Genomic DNA, 18,286 nt, shown 5'->3' with positions numbered 1-18,286 from the left:
ATGGATGGTAAACGAATATAATGACGAATGAGAAATGAGGTGGTGTAATTGCAGAGGAGATGATAGTCCAGGTGTTGAAAAAGCTCTGAGACCTGGAAATCAATGGCGCTTGCTTTGTTTTCATTGAAATTCGAACCAACCCACAACTAGCGTTTTTTTACATGCATGCATAGGTTTTACGAAACCACCGTCACCTCCCTCCATTACTCCCAATTTATTATTATACTTTCTTTTTTATTTATTATTTAATAATAGTAGGTTGAGTATTTAGGGAGTAAAATCAAATATTTGTAGACTCTGATTAGATATTATTTGTACCAATTTATGTATCACATTTTAACCTCACAAATGACATCATCAAAAGTCACTTAATATTACTTGAAACTCAAGTATTTTCTTACACATTTGAAGAATTCAAATAGCCAAATCAAATATCTGAAACTCAAAAATAGGTACGTTATCGGTCAAAATAAATATTTTTTCTAATTCCATAATAATTGAGAAACCATGTTTTCTCAAAAATTAGATGACATGAATAAATCATCTTAACATATTTTCAATGAAAAGACCAACAACGACTGGATTTATGGTGATCGCTCGAAGATCCGGTATTTTCTTCCACATTTGGAGTATTCAAATTGTCAAATCAAGCATCTAGAACTACAAAATAGATCTTTTGTACGTCAAAATAAATAGTTAATCTTATTTCATGATTAGTGATGAACTATGTTTTTTTTAAATAAAATAAAATGAATAAGTCATTTTAATGCATTTTTTTTATTAAAACACTAACAATGACTGAATTTATGTTGATTGCTCGAAAATATAATATATTTTTTACACATTTGGAGAATTTAAATAGCAAAATCAAATATCTGAAACCTCATAATATGTACTAATTTGGTAGATGGAGAACACACAATTATTTTGGTGGGAAAAATTATATATTTATTTAAATAATAAAAATGCAAAATTGTAAATTTGTCTTTGTAAGGAGTCAAAACTAAGTTTATAGTGTTGTCCGGTATTGATTTGAAAAAAAAAATTGTCTAGATAAGGAATTTTAAATCAAAGATTACCCAAAATACTTATCCTATGATTAAAAGTAATTTTATTTACTATTTAATAATAATCTTTTTAAGAACATTGGGCCTTGTCAATAATATTGGGCCATTTCCATTGGCAAAACCTTGATTTTCACTTGTCGATGGCAGACCCCAAGGATGACCCTGAAAAACGCTGGCCCGACGAAGTCGAATAGAGGAAAAGGGGGGATTCCACAAAAAGCAAAAACTTGAAGAAGAAAACAATGGCAAACTCCTCTACAACACCGATGGATTGTCAATGGCGGAATCAGAATACGATGAGGATTATGACGCCGAACAAGACGACGGTGATGAGGATGGAGTAGGGCTTTCGGATGAGGACACAAAGGGGAAGGAGATTCTGATTAATGAGAAAGGCAAGGGAAAATTGCTCGTGGATTCCGATTCTAGTGATGATTCAGACAGCAATTTCTCAGACGTGGAGGATGATCTGCTCGCCGAGATTGATTTGGACAATATTCTGCCATCCAGGACTCGGAATCGTAGAGCTCAGGCCGCCCTGCGGATTTCCAGCAATTGCGATGCCGCTGCTTAGCTTAAACCTTTACGAGGTTTGTTTTATGGTGAATGAATGTAAGTTCTGTACCTTTTTTATTATTGATCTGATCGGGGTTTTGTTTTTTATTGCTTTCGCTTTCTTTGCTTCGGATTAGAATATGACAATGTGGAGTGTGGGCTGTGCCTGAAGTGAAGATCAAATAGAGTTGTAGTTCACCGAGATAACTCTTTGAAGTGCAACAGTATCTTGTTACCTGAAAATTGAGCCATTCTCTTTATCTAGCTGAATGGAAAAGGTTATCTAGTTTTTGGTGCTGTGTGACCTGCTATATTTTTCTATATATTCGTACTTAATCTGCTTTTACCCTAACATAAGGGAAACTGTCTGCTTTCTTAGGCTGGATTGCTGGAAGCTTCTTTGTTTCTGACATACTCTCAGTCTGCTAGTTCTAGCAGGGCTAGTTTTTGTGGTTAGAACAACGTAATTCATTTTGATCTAATTCAGAAGGATCTTAATTTACCGCATCTACTTGTCTTGTGCGAGATATCATTTCAAAACTTGTTTGCAATAAATTCTATAAGCTGACTTTTGTGAATTATTTAGGTATTTCTCCTTGTAATTGCAGTGTGTTATCAGAATGCATTCATTTTACGTGCAAGAGGTTCTTGTGGAACTATTATGATATTATCATTAGATTGCTGCATATGATGGTTCCTTATCGTCAATGTTATGTATTTCCTTGCAGATTTTTCTTTGTAATAGTGTATCCTAATTAAAAATTCTCTGTAAAGAAGCTGGAGACGTATAGTTTGGAAATGAGATGGTTTCTACTCATCCAACAAACGCTGAAATTTTGTCCCTTTAAACCTCTTCTGAGTGACTAGGTGTTGTCACCTCAAGGAATCAAGCTTGAACACAAAATTTGAATTGTGTGAGTTACTCTAGATTAAAGTGACAAGAATTTTAGGAGCCTTTATATGGTCTGGTTTGCAAGGACAACGTTGTTAGTTATCTAGTAAATTGTTCATGGCATCTTCTCTTATGCATTCATATATTTCTATCTATATGATAAGAAAGCTGGTGGTGAGTTTGTTGAAGTTTTGTATGATTTATAATCTAGAACTGTTGCTCAACCATTCAATTGTCATGTTGTCAAAGCATGATTCCCACTCCTGTTGAAAGGCTGTAAACCATATAGACCATCTCGCCTTTTGTTTTACAATTCATTTTTGCTGGTGTACACTTGTTTTGATCTTTAACTACTCTTTATACAACCTTTGATGTGCTTACCGCCTACTCTATTGCAAAATTTTGATTTCAATCTTTTTTTTTACTGAGAATATTTGACCTTTTATTGTATATCGACTCTTATGTAAAAATAATATTTATTTTAATAATATATTTTACGGTTTTATCCAATTATGATATTTAACTTATCTCATATTCATGCAAGTTATATAGATAAAGTCATTGAATATACTATAGATATCATGAAGTCTTCTTCGCAATGTAAGATTATGAAAGTCATAAGGAAGTGTACCGTATATTCTAAAATGGTTTTTAGTCGAATCAGCCGTCTAAAATAATGATATAGGTCGATTGAGCTTGATACTAGTATTTGTGATGTAAACATCATGTTTCATTGGTAAGATAATGAAGATGTCCATTCATACAGATGAGTGATCATTTGATGATGTACTGAACAACCTTACCTCGGACATTCCAATTTGTAATCACTTATCGAGTGGAAAAATATGTGGTTGTGGTTGTACACCATTAGTTCTTAGACCCGACATAACATGGAGGCTCTGCCTACTAGCACTGCACTTTGTCTTGTTTATCGTCTCCATTGAAGGGTCGTCTTATGTGATATGATGAATTAATAGTACAATGAATATCTGACAAGAGCAAAACATGTGTTTTAAGGAAACAATACACAATTGCACAAAAAAAATTCTTCTCTTCCTTTTAGAAAATTTCGGCCAACCCCTTTTATTTCACAATGAGATTTCGGCTACCACCGTGCGCCGCCCCGACGCCACCACAACCCCGTTGGATTTGTAAAATTTCGAAAATCTAATCTCAATGCAAACTTCATTTAGATCTATATAAGAAACAAATGTTCGAATCGTGGACTTGATTTGCACCAAATTTTACATGAAGTTTTAATGAATGGGTCCATAAAATAAAAAACCAGAAAGTCAAACAAGATATTCACCGAATTGGGTATCTTTATTTAAAAAGTTTGAATGAAGGTTGCCTATTTATTATATATATATATATATTCAAGTCATTGCTAAGTGTATGATCTAACATTGTGAGACAAATAATTAAAAATTCAAAAGTTTAAATGGTAAATTAAACATACAATCACAACAAAAACCCGTACTTGATTAGCTCCATCCTCTTCAACAATCAAATTAGTAGAATAATTAACTTATACTATTTCTCTAGTGAGGTCCAGGTTGACATTGTCACCTGCATGCTCATCCTCGTGAACTCCATGGCCGGTAACCGCTGAACTGAGGATGCACCCAGTAACCATAAGAGTTGATTTCCAGAGGTTGGTTGTGGATGCGTCAGAGGGAGTCGGCGACCCTGCGAGTGGTGGCTTGCTCGAGCTTGTGGGCATTTTGGTGGCCCCCTAAAGCTTGTGAAGTGCAGAACTTGCGTTTGCAGTAGAGGCACGAGAAGATTCTAGAGATGTTGGTGCAAGGGTTCAGTATTGATCTGTTGGGAGACCAGCACATGTAGTGTTTAGGTTCAAGAAATCGTAGGTGCTTGAGTGCTTGACCATTGATGATTATATATAAACAGTGATAGCGATGGTGATGAGTCACGTACAAGAGTACAGAAGTGGTGGTGGTGGTGGTGGTGGTGGTGGTGGTGAAGAGAAGCTAGGTGGTAGTGTAGTGCATGCAGAGGCAAGAGAAAACTCGTATACATTACTGGTTAACTAAAAAAGCGGAAATGAAATTGATGAGACTTTGAGAGTATGGGCTTCACATCCCAAGATTGGAGAATTTTGATAGACAAAGGAAGGCCCACATGTCCAATCAATCCGACTATTATATTAGTACTCCACAATACGTATTGCATATAAGTTAATGTACAAGGGATTTTATTATCAATGGTGTGAGTTGGATGAATGATAAAATTGTCGTCTTCCCTCACACAAGCACAGGACCATCAGTTTGCTAAAACTGATATATATTGATCTAGAGGCCGGGAGAATCTCGTTAAGGATTAAATTAATATTTTTCCAATTGCAACCTACAAAATAAGTACAGATCATTCAAAATTCTTGTACAGACACTAACGTAATTGCACCTGGTCTCTTCCATCATCTTCTTCACTCTTACTAGTCTTTCTATCTCCTTCAGAACCTGTTCAACATAAAGAGCAGGTGCATTCTATAAATTGGTTGTTGATCGAGCATTTAAAAACTACATACTTTTCAAATTCCAACAACTATTCACCTCCATACATATCTTTCACTGTAACGTCATTCAAACCCAACTCAGAAGCTTATTCCGCCACATACAAACACAAGAGTGCATAAAAGAACCACCATCAAAACAAAGAGGAGCAATACATGCATGCGGGGGCATACTCTGAAGTGAAATGGTTGCATCAGCTGTAGAAAACCCACTTCGCCCACTATCATACAATGTAGTTACTTGATCGAGAATCTGATATAAACCACTATAGATTAGTCTCAAAACCACACATTGCTAGGATTGGTATGTTCGTATATTCTACAGAAACTCAAATCTAAAATGAACAAACCTCATCAGAAGATTTGCATATTTTAATGTCTGATGCAGATGGTTGAATTCTATCTTCCATTATTTCTCTGGCCACCAAGTCCCAAGGCACATCAATCCATATTGAAACGCATGCCATGTCTCAACAATGCCCTAAAAATGCAAATGCTTAATCAGACTTACACACCGGGCGTAATGCATAACAAATCACCGTCTGAAATTACACTCTTACAAATTCAATGAACTTTTAACAGCACCATTTCGAGTGCAAACAATCAACCGACCCATTGATGACAACTGCTTCAATACGTAATTCTAAAATTCATTTCAGCAGCAGCAGCATGAAACTAATGAATTTTCAAAAAGGAAGTGACCTCCGATGCAAGATATCCCGCTTCTTCGCTCTCAACCAATGACAGCTTCCTCCACCAAACTATCACTGCAGTGTGAAACTACACTTCATGAAGCCAACCATTCTAGCATCTGCGACAACATTTAATCGAGGAACAGTGGGCTTTTAAAAAACCTGTCAAAGTAATAATATCCGCCAGAATTATCCCCAAGCTAGATTTATTGGAGCTGTTCATTCCTTCAGCGACAGAAAGAAAGATACTATTCATACAAGCTCGACATTAAACATGTTTGAAAGGAGAAGAAAAACATGCTTACCTTTAACTCTGAGGATATCTCCGAAGCCCTCTTCTGAAAGGGTAACAAAAATAGCTATCGTAATCAGAATATCCACTCCAACTGGACAGATTTCAAAAGCATTCGAAGTCAAAGACTCACTTTAATGGCACGCTAACAAACGATCGGCTTCAACAACTTTCAGAATCTAACAAAAAGATATACAAAATCACAAAGGGCGTGGAACTCGTCAAGTGAGGGAGGACAAAGGGTTTTTACCTGAAGTGATGTCCTCCAGGTAGAAATCGGAGTTTAGAAATTGCTGACGACACTAATATAGATGCATACTTATTTTTTTTCTTTTTTATGGTTATAGATGCATACATATTGTTCGTCACAAAAAAAAAAAAAAAAATGCATACATATTGTGTGAGAAAAAAATATACAAAATTGAGATCGTATTTGTAAGACGGATTTATTATTTGGGTCATTCATGGAAAAATATTACATTTTATGCTAAAAGTATTATTACAGATTACGATCCACGAGACATGAGATTCACTCAAATTAAAATTAAAATATTGTTTTATGAATAAAGATACGATTCGGATTAACTAATTTTATTTCAAATCAAATCAAACCGAGAGCAACACACACGTACATACAACGCATACATGTGTGTGTGTATCGGATTGGGCAATCAACACAAAAGCCCATGAAATACTGAGAAATACGTGTGGGACATTGGCGAATTTGATGTGACGAGTTTCACAAGGATGGACAAAATATAAATTATTAAAGACTGACTTATAGTAATGAATTGTTTCACAAGGTTCGACAGAATTTCTTATTTTCTTTAACGCCCATCATCACACCCAAATTGACCTCTACATATATTCATTCCTATTAGCCATATCATTCGTATTTCCAAATTTTCAAGAAACCATTCGAATGGAGCTGTTAGTTAAGAGAAATCGAGCATTTATTCTACAAAATCGATCATATAATAATAATAATAATAATAATAATAATAATAATAATAATAATAATAGAAACAGCTCTGCTGCAGCGCAAAATTTATGGAACTATATTTACAGAACTTTACCCAGCAAGAAGCTAATGAAACATATTCGGCCCACAAAACCAAAAGAATGCAGACACTTCTCGTGCTTGTGTCAGATAGTTCAGTAGCTACCTGTGTCAATTGGAATAAAATGGGATGAGAAGATTATCTCGCAAAAATCTAGTATTTTCTCTTTTCCATGTTACTTAATTGTTTGATTTACTACGCAAACGAAGAGCAATGAATAGCAACCAAATCTTCTAAAATAGTCAATGTATTCTGGATTATAAATCATGACTTAACTACTTAAGCACCAAAATGTACGTGTTTATGCGTGTATCTCTGCTACAATAGTGATTACCTCGTATTTTCCAATTGTTTGGTGACTTCATGTTCAGAAACGCTACAGGTGTTGATGGAGGAGATGCAACTTCTTCCATGTTTTTTGCAATTTGAGAAGATTGTGCCCCCTTGCCAGCATGCAGAGATATTGCCGCCTGACTGTTAGTACGTACGGAGAAACTGCGAGAGATGCTTAGCCGTGGGAGCGGAAGTGGAGAGCCTTCTTTAGATGACCGTAAAGGATTCCTATATGTTGGAGATACTTCTTGATTTCTGTTGACTAGAGGAGCAGAATGCCCGAGAGCAACAGCAGAGCGAACAGGATTTGAAGCTAAAGAATCGGGAGGCCTAGGAAGCTCATGAAGCTCATTTATTTTGGGGGAAGATAGAAGAGGATGTGCAGCAATGAGAGGCACATTTAGAGATGAGGGTGGTGGGGGAGGAACACCAGTTGCGTGAGAAACCTTTCCAGAAATTGATTGGGGTTGTTCAGAAGAACCAATGGGTCCGCTGGTAAATAACTGGAGCTTGTTCGATGATGCCTTGCCAGCTAATGGACCAGAGAATGCTAGTCTTTTGATTTTTTGAGCATCAATTCCACTATGTGCATCCACTTGTGGTACAGCAACTACTTCGTTCAGAGGGCGAGGAATTGGGAGAAAGTGATTGTCACTGTTCTCTTCAGAAGTGTTTGTTCTTGAACCCTTGGCATCAGCTGGAGTGGGCAACACATGAGTATTAAGTTTCCACACAGTATTCTGCATTTCTCTGATTTTTTCATCTGAATCAAACTTCTCTGAATTTATTGGAGCAGAATGACTGACTGCTAGATGTTGTTGACTAAGCATCAACTCCCCTTGGTTTTTCCCACTGTTAATGTGTGTCTCTAACTCTTTCATTCTCGACATTTGTGGATTTGGAGCACCTACCTGGTCCAACTACAAATTCCATTTAATAGGCAAAGGCAAACGTACTAATCATATATGATGTTGGAAGAAAGGCAGTACAAAATGACAATAAAGATTAATAATATGCAACGAGTCAACATGTAGTAATTTACTTCAGAAGAATACTCTCCCTATGCTAAAGGTGAGCATAGTTAGCTCACTGAAAAATTGATATGTGATATCATAAACAGGTAGCACCCTGGTTGTAGAATTGCATGTATTCACTAACATAATAGATTATTGAGTCAATCAACTAATGGAAGCTAACTCAACAAATATATCCAGAACTTGAGTTTCCACAATAGCCTAAGGATCAAAGATGGTGGTTCTCATTATTGTAAATGCGCCAAAATTGATTTGGCATCCAAAACAACATTCAACACTTGAGACAGTAAATCACAAAGAAATTAGAAGTACTACATTAATTATAATGATTTGCTACAAAGCTGTTAATGGAAAGCACTTGGATAAAAATTGAACCATATAATCAGCAAACAACTCACCTCCATTGAATTTCTAGATACTTCTGTATTGTCCAGATCCTGCTTGCTTTGTCTATTGTCAACACTCAACTCTCTGTCATCCTTAGTATCAAAATTGTTCCCTTCATCGTCAACAACTTCCCCATCGCGCAACTCACCAAGTTCATAATCAATGTGATGAGTTTCTGCAACATTTTTAACTTGTGGCTCAACAGCTTTAAGAGACTGAAGTCCTTTCCGAAAGAAATTTGACTGTAAGGAAATAGGGTAAAAAATAAGAGACTTTAAAAAGAGGTCCACATTTGTAAACTTGATCCGTGAAAATCAAACAAGACCTGAGCTGCATGGTGACGAACTGCCTGTGTCAACAGGCTTCGACATTGCCCTTGCTTCAGTGATTCAACACGAAAAACACAGAGCCTCGCAGCTTCATCATATTCTTCACGAACTGCATGGACTTGCTGCGCGGTAAAAGTCTCCCCTTTTCCATGTCTCAATTTTCCTTTTTCTTTAAGCTGTCCCACCATATATTCAAACATCTCTCTGAAAATTATCCAAGCAACTTGTAATCCATGATACAAAGAGAAAATATCAAAGTTCTAAAAAAAAAAAGAAAAAGGCATGAACCTTTTCTCATCACATTGCAATTTCATCTCCTGCACCGGTGAAAATAAATCATTATTGCCATTACGGACTAAAACTTGCAACATCAAAGAGTCTATGTAAATAGTCAGCATCAAGGGTGAAAAGTGTAAATGCCAGCCATTGAAAACACCTCTTTCCCACAGCGTTAGATTTTTTTTGTTCGTTCATTTTTTTTTTGGATACGGAGGAGAATGGCTGATATCCTATTTTTCTCTCAGATGATGAAATGAAAATGCATGATATTGACTACGACAGAGTCAGCAAACTCTGGGTAAATACCCTGGGAGATAAAATACCAACATATTAGCAACAACAGATGACAGTATGAATTGTTCAGACCATGGCAATTCTATATGCAAATGTTTGCCAGGATCAAAGGGATTTGATCAATAGTTTTGAACAAATAATTGATTCAAGGTATAACAGATTTCACAATTAATTGGGTACAGCAGAAGTCTGCCACCCTCTTACCCAATTCAGAACCTCGGGGGGAGGAAACAAATGGAAAAAGAAAAGGAAACTAGAAAGGGAGATAAAATAAAAGAGAGAAATATCACAAATATAGGAATTTTTCGCCCACACATCAACCATAACAAACAATTGAAGAGGCTCCATCAAAATAATTTATTTTAGAGCTTCTAGCATAGGAAACATTTGCCGTTATTAATAGTCATAGGCTCTTAGCATGTAACTAATCAGAACATCGCAAGTTAAAGCTCAACTATTTATTATTGTTGTTGCTGCAGATTAGAGAAATATACTACTAGCTAAGCAAAAACAAAAACTCATATGCAACATGCCCAATTCATGTCTTCAGACATTGTTATTGTCTGCAGAAGTGCATATGGATGAATGATACAAATCAGAGAAGTCATTCACTACCTCATAAGCATTTCAACAAGAATTAAACAAAAAGGCTTGAGTAACCTCAAATAAATAATTGAATTTGAGAAATACCTCCACTTTCCGAAGCTCGCTAAGAAGAGATTCTGACGGATTTGTGATTGTCGTGATGATATGACCCCGCTGAAATGTAGAGAATAGCATGTTATGAAGGAAACCTCCATACCCATTGTAATGCAAAACAATTGGCAACATAGTATTCACTGACATAAATATTGACAAGTTTCTGAAGTTCAAGCTGCACCCTTCCAAGGAGTGAAAATGTTCCTCCTGCGAAATAAAAAAAAAAACAAGGAGTCCATTAACTTTGATTTCCAAACAATTAGCACTAGAAGGCAACCTGACCACAAAGTAAAATGGTAAAGCTTCAAGAGGTGAACCGTGAAACAGGAGGTGAACGAAAATGAATGAAGGAATCAAGAATAATATGGACACGAGATTAAATACACCAGTTTTTATGTAATGAGCTGTGCATATCAAAATTACCTTGAAATCACAATCATCCAGAAGCGCTGGAACTCATTATTCAAAAAGTATAGCACCCTTCCTTAATATGAACAGAGTGAATAGCACATTTCTTACAAAAAATGTCAAATATAAGAATAGAATATTTTAAATACCATATACTGCAGTAAAATAAGGCTCAATACAGACAGGTCAAATCAGATTGTGATCATTGACCAAACAAACTGATGTATAAATGACAAGATATATTTAATTCGAGTGTGGCTTGACTGCTTTTGACATATCAGATAACGTCAAAGAAGCTGAATAGCAGCAACATGTCACAATGCTCCGAGGAAAAAATTGTAGATTGTAAAGACAGCCGAATTGATTACATACCACTTTCATCATCGTCGTGAATTGCAGTTTTATCCAGTAGACAACTTCCCATCTCCATCAATGACTCTGAAAACTCTGGAGTGAAACATATACGAGTCATGATAAAATTTATGCATTGTGTTCGATAAGATAAATCAATAGGCATTCAGGCAGTTACATGATATTTCAACTTATACATAGAAGTAACGGCAGAAGAAAGTTTTACTGGCTAAAACAAACTAGGCTTTGCTATTTACCCTTTTCCTTTTTCCACCCACTCGACCATCTATCCAGTCGCAACTTCCCGCCATGGATTTTGGAAAACTCCTTCCGGATTTAGGCAAGAAGCAAATAACAAATAATTTTTGGTGATGCAATATATATCGGTCCAATAAAACACTTTACCATAACATTCTTCACATTTTATATTTCCACTGTAAAGTTGACAACAACTCAGTTAATGCTATCTATTATGTGTATATAAGAATCTAAGCTGAGACTAAAATTTACAATGAGTTAACCAGTGTGGCAGCATCATCTCTATTACAATATTTCTACCACTCTCCTCTGCAAAAATTATTTCTTATTCTGTAGTCATGTCCTGCCTTGAAATTAGTCTTGTGATATGTCACGTCTTTTAATGAAAACACTGTCACGCTATATTGACAACAAATTATAGTGTACATGTGCCAAAAGAACCTCACTCACATTCGATAGGCATGAGGAGGAAATTATCATGCTAAGAAAGCGTAAAAAAACAAAAGAAACACTTAAATCCCATAAGAGGGAACAGTTCTATGAAACCTTTCAATTGATCATAGTTACTTTCGCTATTTATTTTATGATTTCATTTACAGAAGAATCAATCTGAGTCTACTATGTCATGTCCTTGTACCATAGTTACACCAAGCTGCTCTATGTACTAACTCGAGTATCTGAAAAATCAAAATCAATTCTCTAATATAACCCACTCCTAGAAAAACATTTCTGAAGATTGAAGAAAAAAAATGCAGGTGCAGGGACCCTGTATGCACCAAGATGAGAAAGCTTGAAAAACAACTCCAAAATATTATTTCAGAAACGTAACAGCAGGCATGACATGATATCAAATAATTACCGTAAGCACTATTTGCCGTAGCGGCAGCCGCATAAAGCAAGCTATCATAGCAAGTTCGCATATCTTTCATATCCTGCAGTAATTGATGAAAACATAGTATATTAGCAAAAAAAAAACAGCAGAGGACATATGGCAACCCTGGAATAGTTAAGAAAGCAAGTTTGCGTGATTAGGGCAAAACAAGTTTTAGAAAAGAAGATCCGCGTCTTCACAATTAACCCCGAATTGCCCATTAATTGAAAAAGAAGCACCTTAGCTGCTTGAGCTATTCCATCTATATTGAGATCCCAATTGTCCTTGAGCTCACTTTTGTTCATCGCGATTTTTCTCAGCTTTCCCAAAGACGATTTCATCTCCGAGCGGACTGGACTGACGCTACCAAATGAAATCCATGGTGAAGAAGAACAAGAAAAGTCAAAAGTCAAACAAATCCTAATTAATGTATTTTTTAAATCTTAAAAAGGAAGGAATTGTCATTGCTAAAATTTCTCTGTCGCATCATAATCAGGGATGCAATGGCTCATCCATAAATAATATATCAATATATTTTTTGCCACAAAATATAATCATCCGATTTAATTATATATTATTTCATAATAATTAAGATTAATTAAAATCAGATAATTAAATTGTGTTTAATATACTTATTAGAAAATATCTATTTATAAACACTATTAGAATGCATATTAAAATTTTATAGCACACATAAATTGCAATAAAATACATCATTTCAAATTTTTGAATTAAAAAAAAATAAAAACACACAATATATATATATATATATATATATATATATATATATATATTATCTCATCTTCAGTTTCTCTCTCGTAAATCCATATTCTTCAAACCCTCATCACCATTTTCGAATTTTTGATCGGCCATATCGTTCTCCGGTTGTTGAAAATAAAAAGTGAACACATCTCAGAAAGCCCAGGACGAGAGCTACGTTTTGATACAAATATTGAAGGGTTTATTTAAAATTCCGACGAACCGCCACCTCTTTCACGCCAAAATTGTCGTCCTTCCCCGCTTAAACTCAAAAATGATTAAGGGTTTTGTTCCTTATGTCGTAAGCTTTGTTTTGATACCGAAATTTTGCAGAAAGCTCGCGACTTGATTTTATGTGCGATTTCAATCGTTTTTTCGGCGAGTTCGCCACCCATTATTGTTGTAGGTTCCAGAATTATGTGAGTTTGAGGTATAAATTATAATTTGGCGACTAGAATTTATCGTTGAACTAATAATGTGATAATTATATAAAATTATGATAGTTGATAATTATTAGAATTTATAGCAATAATTCGAGTTAATAAAATAATGAAATTTGAATATTGAGAATATTTGAAATAAAATTCAAAGTTTGAGAAATTAAAAAGTTAGTCGTTTGAATATTAATTTAGCGTCATTTAAAACTAAAATTAATATTTTGACAAATTAAAATAGCAATGATATATTTTAGGTATTTTAACCGAATATTGAGTTTTTATGAATTTAAAAGGGCTTAGTAGTTGAATTTAAATGGTTATGAGTTTGGTATATAATAATAAGATCATTTAAATTAATATTCAGGTGATTTATCTGAGTTGTCATTTCCAAGATTTCGTGAGGATTTAAATCACTGATAAATTGATTGAGATACATAGATATCAGTTATTTTTCACGATGTCTGACAAAGACATCTAATGATCACGTGTATGATTTATTTGTTGATTTATGTGATATTATAAGCTGACTTGTATATTATGAGTTGGTAATTGATTAGCAAAATAAAATAAAATATTTCTTATGTCCACACATATTTTTATTTTAGTTAAACATAACAATACCACTGAATATATCATATTGAGTATGTATGTTACTGAGATCCATTTATTTTTCGGTTGAGATCCATTATATATATAATATTGTGTCATGGAGATGTTTTGCTACTTTGATTCGGTCCGACTTAGATAGTTGTTGGCTTCGAGGCTGAGTCATATCCCAAGCACGGTCCACTGAGTCATGGACCGGCTCGAGCATATTATGTATGATTGTTGATACCGATAATTTGACTCATGATATCCTGATATCTTCACCTATTCATGTATGACATCATTGAAATTTTTATAATATATCGTGATTTCTTAATATCTCGTACTGTGGTTTCTGACTCCCGAGAGGGGACCGTCGTATCTTTTGTGTGTGGACATGCCAGGTGGTACATGTGGTTCGACCTCATGCGCTCGAAAGGAAATATCAGGAAGTATCAGAGCTCCTTGAGACCGGACTCAGTTGTATTTAGATACTGCGTAATGTTATCATCTCCTAAATACTACATGTATATATTTGGAGTATTGTATTATGTTATTATCAAGCTTTGTCGGCTCATAGGCTTACTAGACAAGGATGTTAGAGCTTCCATTATATCCTGATAGTCATTATTGTGTGTGACTGACACACGCTTATATTATGTTTATTTAGGACATATGTTATTTATTTTGATTATTTGATTTTCTGATATGCCTTATTTACAAAAAAGTCATGCCGAAATTTTTATAGATTCAAATACAAATTTTTAACTCACTTTTTCATTGTTTACTGATTAATCATGATTGCATGTTAATAAATCATGCTTAAGATAATGAGCTCTCAAACAAAAACTAATGTGAGACGATTTAATGAATTAATTTTGCGAGACAAATTTTTTATTTGAGTTACCCATGAAAAAATATTACTTTTTTATAATAAATATGAGCAAAGTTGACTCGTTTCACTAATAAAAATATGTTATACCGTCTTACAAGAAACCTTCTCATTTCTTGATTAGAGTCTTTTTTTTTTAAAAAAAAACCGATTATTTTTTTCGTTGATTGAATATTTTTTTTGGTTATCGTCTTGTTATTATATATTATGTGAAATGAGTTTATTTTAGAGACCAATATATTTTGATATAATATGTGATTACACTGAATTTTCGGTTGTATGTTTTAATCATGATATGAAGTAGATATATCCTAACTTGATAAACCTCGAGGGTAAAGACATGAAAACACTCTGGTTGTGCTTGCATCAATAAATTTGTGACCGTTAATTTCAAATTTCATAGTTGTTTGGATGAACAAAATTCAGGTTAATTTCAAAATTTCTTAAGATATAATTAAATTCATCCCTACACCTTCCCAAAACACCAAACAGCCTATACAATTCAATTAATAAATAATTAACTTTAGAACATTAGCTAATTTAACTTTTCATATCATATTGTTTAAAATTTGTAATCTAAAACATCACTTTATCTCTTTTTACCCCTCTTTTGATTTTTTGATGATCACTCTCAACTCATTTGCATGTTAGCATCACTAGCCTTGCTCTTGAATATTATACATATAATTGCTTGTAAAACTAGCTGATTATGAATTCTTTTGGCTGATGCTTTTGGTCACTTCTGTCGTTTATAATTTTCTTCCAACTTTAAAATATATATATTTCTGGTTTATTCTGCCAAATAATAGTCAAGTTAACAACGTAGAAAATAACCGATGGATGTGCCTTGAAAAATGAATTTTGAACATGAAAAATGGAACGAAGGAGAAAAATTGTTTTGATTCCAAGGAATTTGGGAAACCATGCATATGAATCTGTGTCAAATACATGACAACCGAAAGGCAAAAGCATGAAGAAGGGAACCGTTACTGCACACTAAGTATAATCCTAACTCCAGTGACACAAGAGTACGTATAATATGTGCAGAGATGTTATTGCTGTATCAATTCGGGAATGAGCTTCAGCAAGAATGCCAGCTCCCTCTTTGAGAATTGGGGATTGGCCTTTCCTTCCATCTCCTCGGATGGCGCCATCATATTCGAGACCGATTCTGTAATTTCTTTAACCAGATCAACTATCACCCCATCAACACCCATCAAATGTTGCATACACACTGCTTCAGCCACGTTACTGTAAAAAATAGACACATTAATTTCTTTCTTTCTTGCCATGCTAAAGGAGAGTATCGATGCACTTACTTCAACTTCCCATATGTCAGCAGAGAAAGCTTTGATTCTTTTATCTTGTTTACTGCTCCTGGATTTCTAAATACACCTCTCACTTCCGAAACGATCCCCTGCAGCCCACCCTCCAAGCATAGATTCATGGCTTCCTCCAGAGAATTCCTTCTGACATCAGAGTAAATCTCGTTTCCGCCATTAGTCAAGAAAAACACCTGGTCATACACAATTAACAATTGTAACATACCATGATAGACAGGATATATCCTCAGACTCAGTGGTTTATATATGCAGACTTACAGGGTAGGTGGACTGAAGCTTCCTGACAAGCAGAGCAGCATCTGGTTGAAATGACGAAAACAAAACGGGCCTTTCTTTGGCATGGTCCCAGATAACTCGCAATATGGCTTGCAGTACATGAATGAGATATTCTGGCTCATAAACTATACTGTCGTCAAACTTTAATTCAATGTTGAACCCCAGCGCGGGATTCACTTTCTCAAAGGCTTCTTGTAAAGTGCAAAGATGATCATCGGATTCGACGTTCCAATCGATCACCTTTCCATCTTTCATTTTCCTCAGCAGAGTCTTCCCCATCACACCAGGTTCTTTTTGGGGACCATAGCTTAGAAACTCACTCAGGGACAACTCTGTGACCCTGTGTTCAAATATCGTTCCCTAAAAAAAACATACCCATTTGCAAAACCCTCATCATCAAAAAGGTAACACGGTAACTGACAATAATGAATGAACCGAATATGCAAGAACTCACGTTATCTTCCGAGAGAAGGAAGTTATCGTGAAAAATGATGGGGCAGCCATCTTTTGTTACCTATAAAAATCAGAGTGCATATGGTGGTTAATTGAAGGATGTTAAGAATCAAAAGCAGAGACAGACATACAAGACTACTCCGGAGAAACAACGGTGAAGGAAAAGGGGGACTGATAAATAGATCCTTAATTACCAATTGACAAGACGATCGAAAAAGAAAGTGAATTTACTAAATTAGGCGCATGAGGACAAAAATGATAATATGTAATTAATTTTATTCTATCTCGACGGATGCGGCGATCAATCGTCGCTGACACCAACCATAAAACGAAAAATTATTTGTACATACATACATACATACATACCTGGACATCGAATTCGATGAAATCAATTGGGAAATTCGCAGCTGTATTAAAGGAAAGAATCGTATTCTCCTTGACTGCGCTGAACCTCAAATCCGTAGACTGCAACATATTCATCCCATATCCCCTATGACCAATGACTAAAAACTTGGGTGCCTTGAAAGAAGACGCTCTTCCAAATTCCACACCTGCGGAATCGCGAAACTGATCAAAACTCACAACCAAGAAGAGATAAACAAAGAAGAAACAAACCAAGAAATCAATCATATCAATACCGGTGGAGAAACGGGTGGAACAAAGAGAGACGGACGCACTCTGTTGGAGTTGATCAAGATTGGGGACATCGGAAACGTGAACGGCTTTGAGGGCCATGGCGAGAGGACAGGGAAAGTAATTGTTATTCAATTTTGTTATGGTGTTGGAGAGATGGGATGATTTTAAGGGGTGGATGATTGATTGGGACAGCGAACGGGGATCTCGGTCAGTAGAATATTCACGAGTATTATTCCATTTGGTTTTTGGATATTCTTTTTCCAGAAACATACTATTATTATTATTATTTTTATTATAAAAGGACTCCCTCCAATTTGTTTGAACTTTCCCATGGATAAGAAAAAGAAAGAGAGTTGGTTGCCAGTTGCCACGAGTGATTGATGTGTCCTTGACCAATACATTATTATACTCCCTCAGTTTTTAAGCATACTAACTAATTAATATTCACACGTCTTTTTTGTGAAGATGGCTGGTCCAGCCATTCAACCCCGGCGGAATGGATTTTTTCCCGAAATTTCCATGTTGAAATTCCTCGTCCCACCATTTTTATTTTAATTTAATAAGCTGAATCAT

General features: G+C 35.2%; 3 protein-coding genes across 6 annotated transcripts; all 3 read right to left on the bottom strand.

Annotated features, from left to right (window-relative positions):
• Positions 1–1,718: 1,718 nt before the first annotated feature.
• Positions 1,719–7,190, bottom strand: LOC140806387 (uncharacterized). 4 transcript variants are annotated; one of them, XM_073163023.1, is made up of 9 exons: positions 7,105–7,190; positions 6,042–6,207; positions 5,899–5,961; positions 5,747–5,811; positions 5,395–5,525; positions 5,219–5,297; positions 5,085–5,132; positions 4,936–4,991; positions 1,719–4,335 (listed from the first exon to the last, which is right to left on the bottom strand). In XM_073163023.1, exons 5-9 carry the CDS (start codon positions 5,509–5,511, stop codon positions 4,303–4,305), a joined length of 333 nt encoding a protein of 110 aa, XP_073019124.1. In that variant the 5' UTR covers positions 5,512–5,525; positions 5,747–5,811; positions 5,899–5,961; positions 6,042–6,207; positions 7,105–7,190; the 3' UTR covers positions 1,719–4,302. The 4 variants fall into 4 exon arrangements, with proteins under 4 accessions (XP_073019124.1, XP_073019121.1, XP_073019122.1 ...); XM_073163020.1 differs by lacking the exon at positions 7,105–7,190 and adding an exon at positions 6,279–6,364 and having other exon boundaries at positions 5,605–5,961; positions 6,042–6,122; XM_073163021.1 differs by lacking the exons at positions 5,899–5,961; positions 7,105–7,190 and adding an exon at positions 6,279–6,364 and having other exon boundaries at positions 5,605–5,898; positions 6,042–6,122.
• On the bottom strand, positions 7,019–12,780 carry LOC140806386 (uncharacterized protein At2g33490-like). The gene is made up of 10 exons (XM_073163017.1): positions 12,572–12,780; positions 12,321–12,393; positions 11,225–11,299; positions 10,590–10,651; positions 10,436–10,504; positions 9,461–9,489; positions 9,169–9,376; positions 8,855–9,085; positions 7,424–8,342; positions 7,019–7,194 (listed from the first exon to the last, which is right to left on the bottom strand). The coding sequence occupies exons 1-10, from the start codon at positions 12,671–12,673 to the stop codon at positions 7,184–7,186; spliced, it is 1,779 nt and encodes a 592-aa protein (XP_073019118.1). The 5' UTR covers positions 12,674–12,780; the 3' UTR covers positions 7,019–7,183.
• A 3,100-nt stretch (positions 12,781–15,880) lies between these two features.
• On the bottom strand, positions 15,881–17,967 carry LOC140806385 (glycerophosphodiester phosphodiesterase GDPD1, chloroplastic-like). The gene is made up of 6 exons (XM_073163016.1): positions 17,716–17,967; positions 17,444–17,628; positions 17,079–17,138; positions 16,607–16,984; positions 16,325–16,521; positions 15,881–16,256 (listed from the first exon to the last, which is right to left on the bottom strand). The coding sequence occupies exons 1-6, from the start codon at positions 17,810–17,812 to the stop codon at positions 16,058–16,060; spliced, it is 1,116 nt and encodes a 371-aa protein (XP_073019117.1). The 5' UTR covers positions 17,813–17,967; the 3' UTR covers positions 15,881–16,057.
• Between the last annotated feature and the right edge of the window lie 319 nt (positions 17,968–18,286).

Source organism: Primulina eburnea, chromosome 11 (genome assembly GCF_022965805.1).
Source record: "Primulina eburnea isolate SZY01 chromosome 11, ASM2296580v1, whole genome shotgun sequence".
Classification (NCBI taxonomy): Eukaryota; Viridiplantae; Streptophyta; class Magnoliopsida; order Lamiales; family Gesneriaceae; genus Primulina; species Primulina eburnea.
Note: the sequence above shows the minus strand (reverse complement) of the source record. Positions and strands in the feature narration are given on the sequence as shown.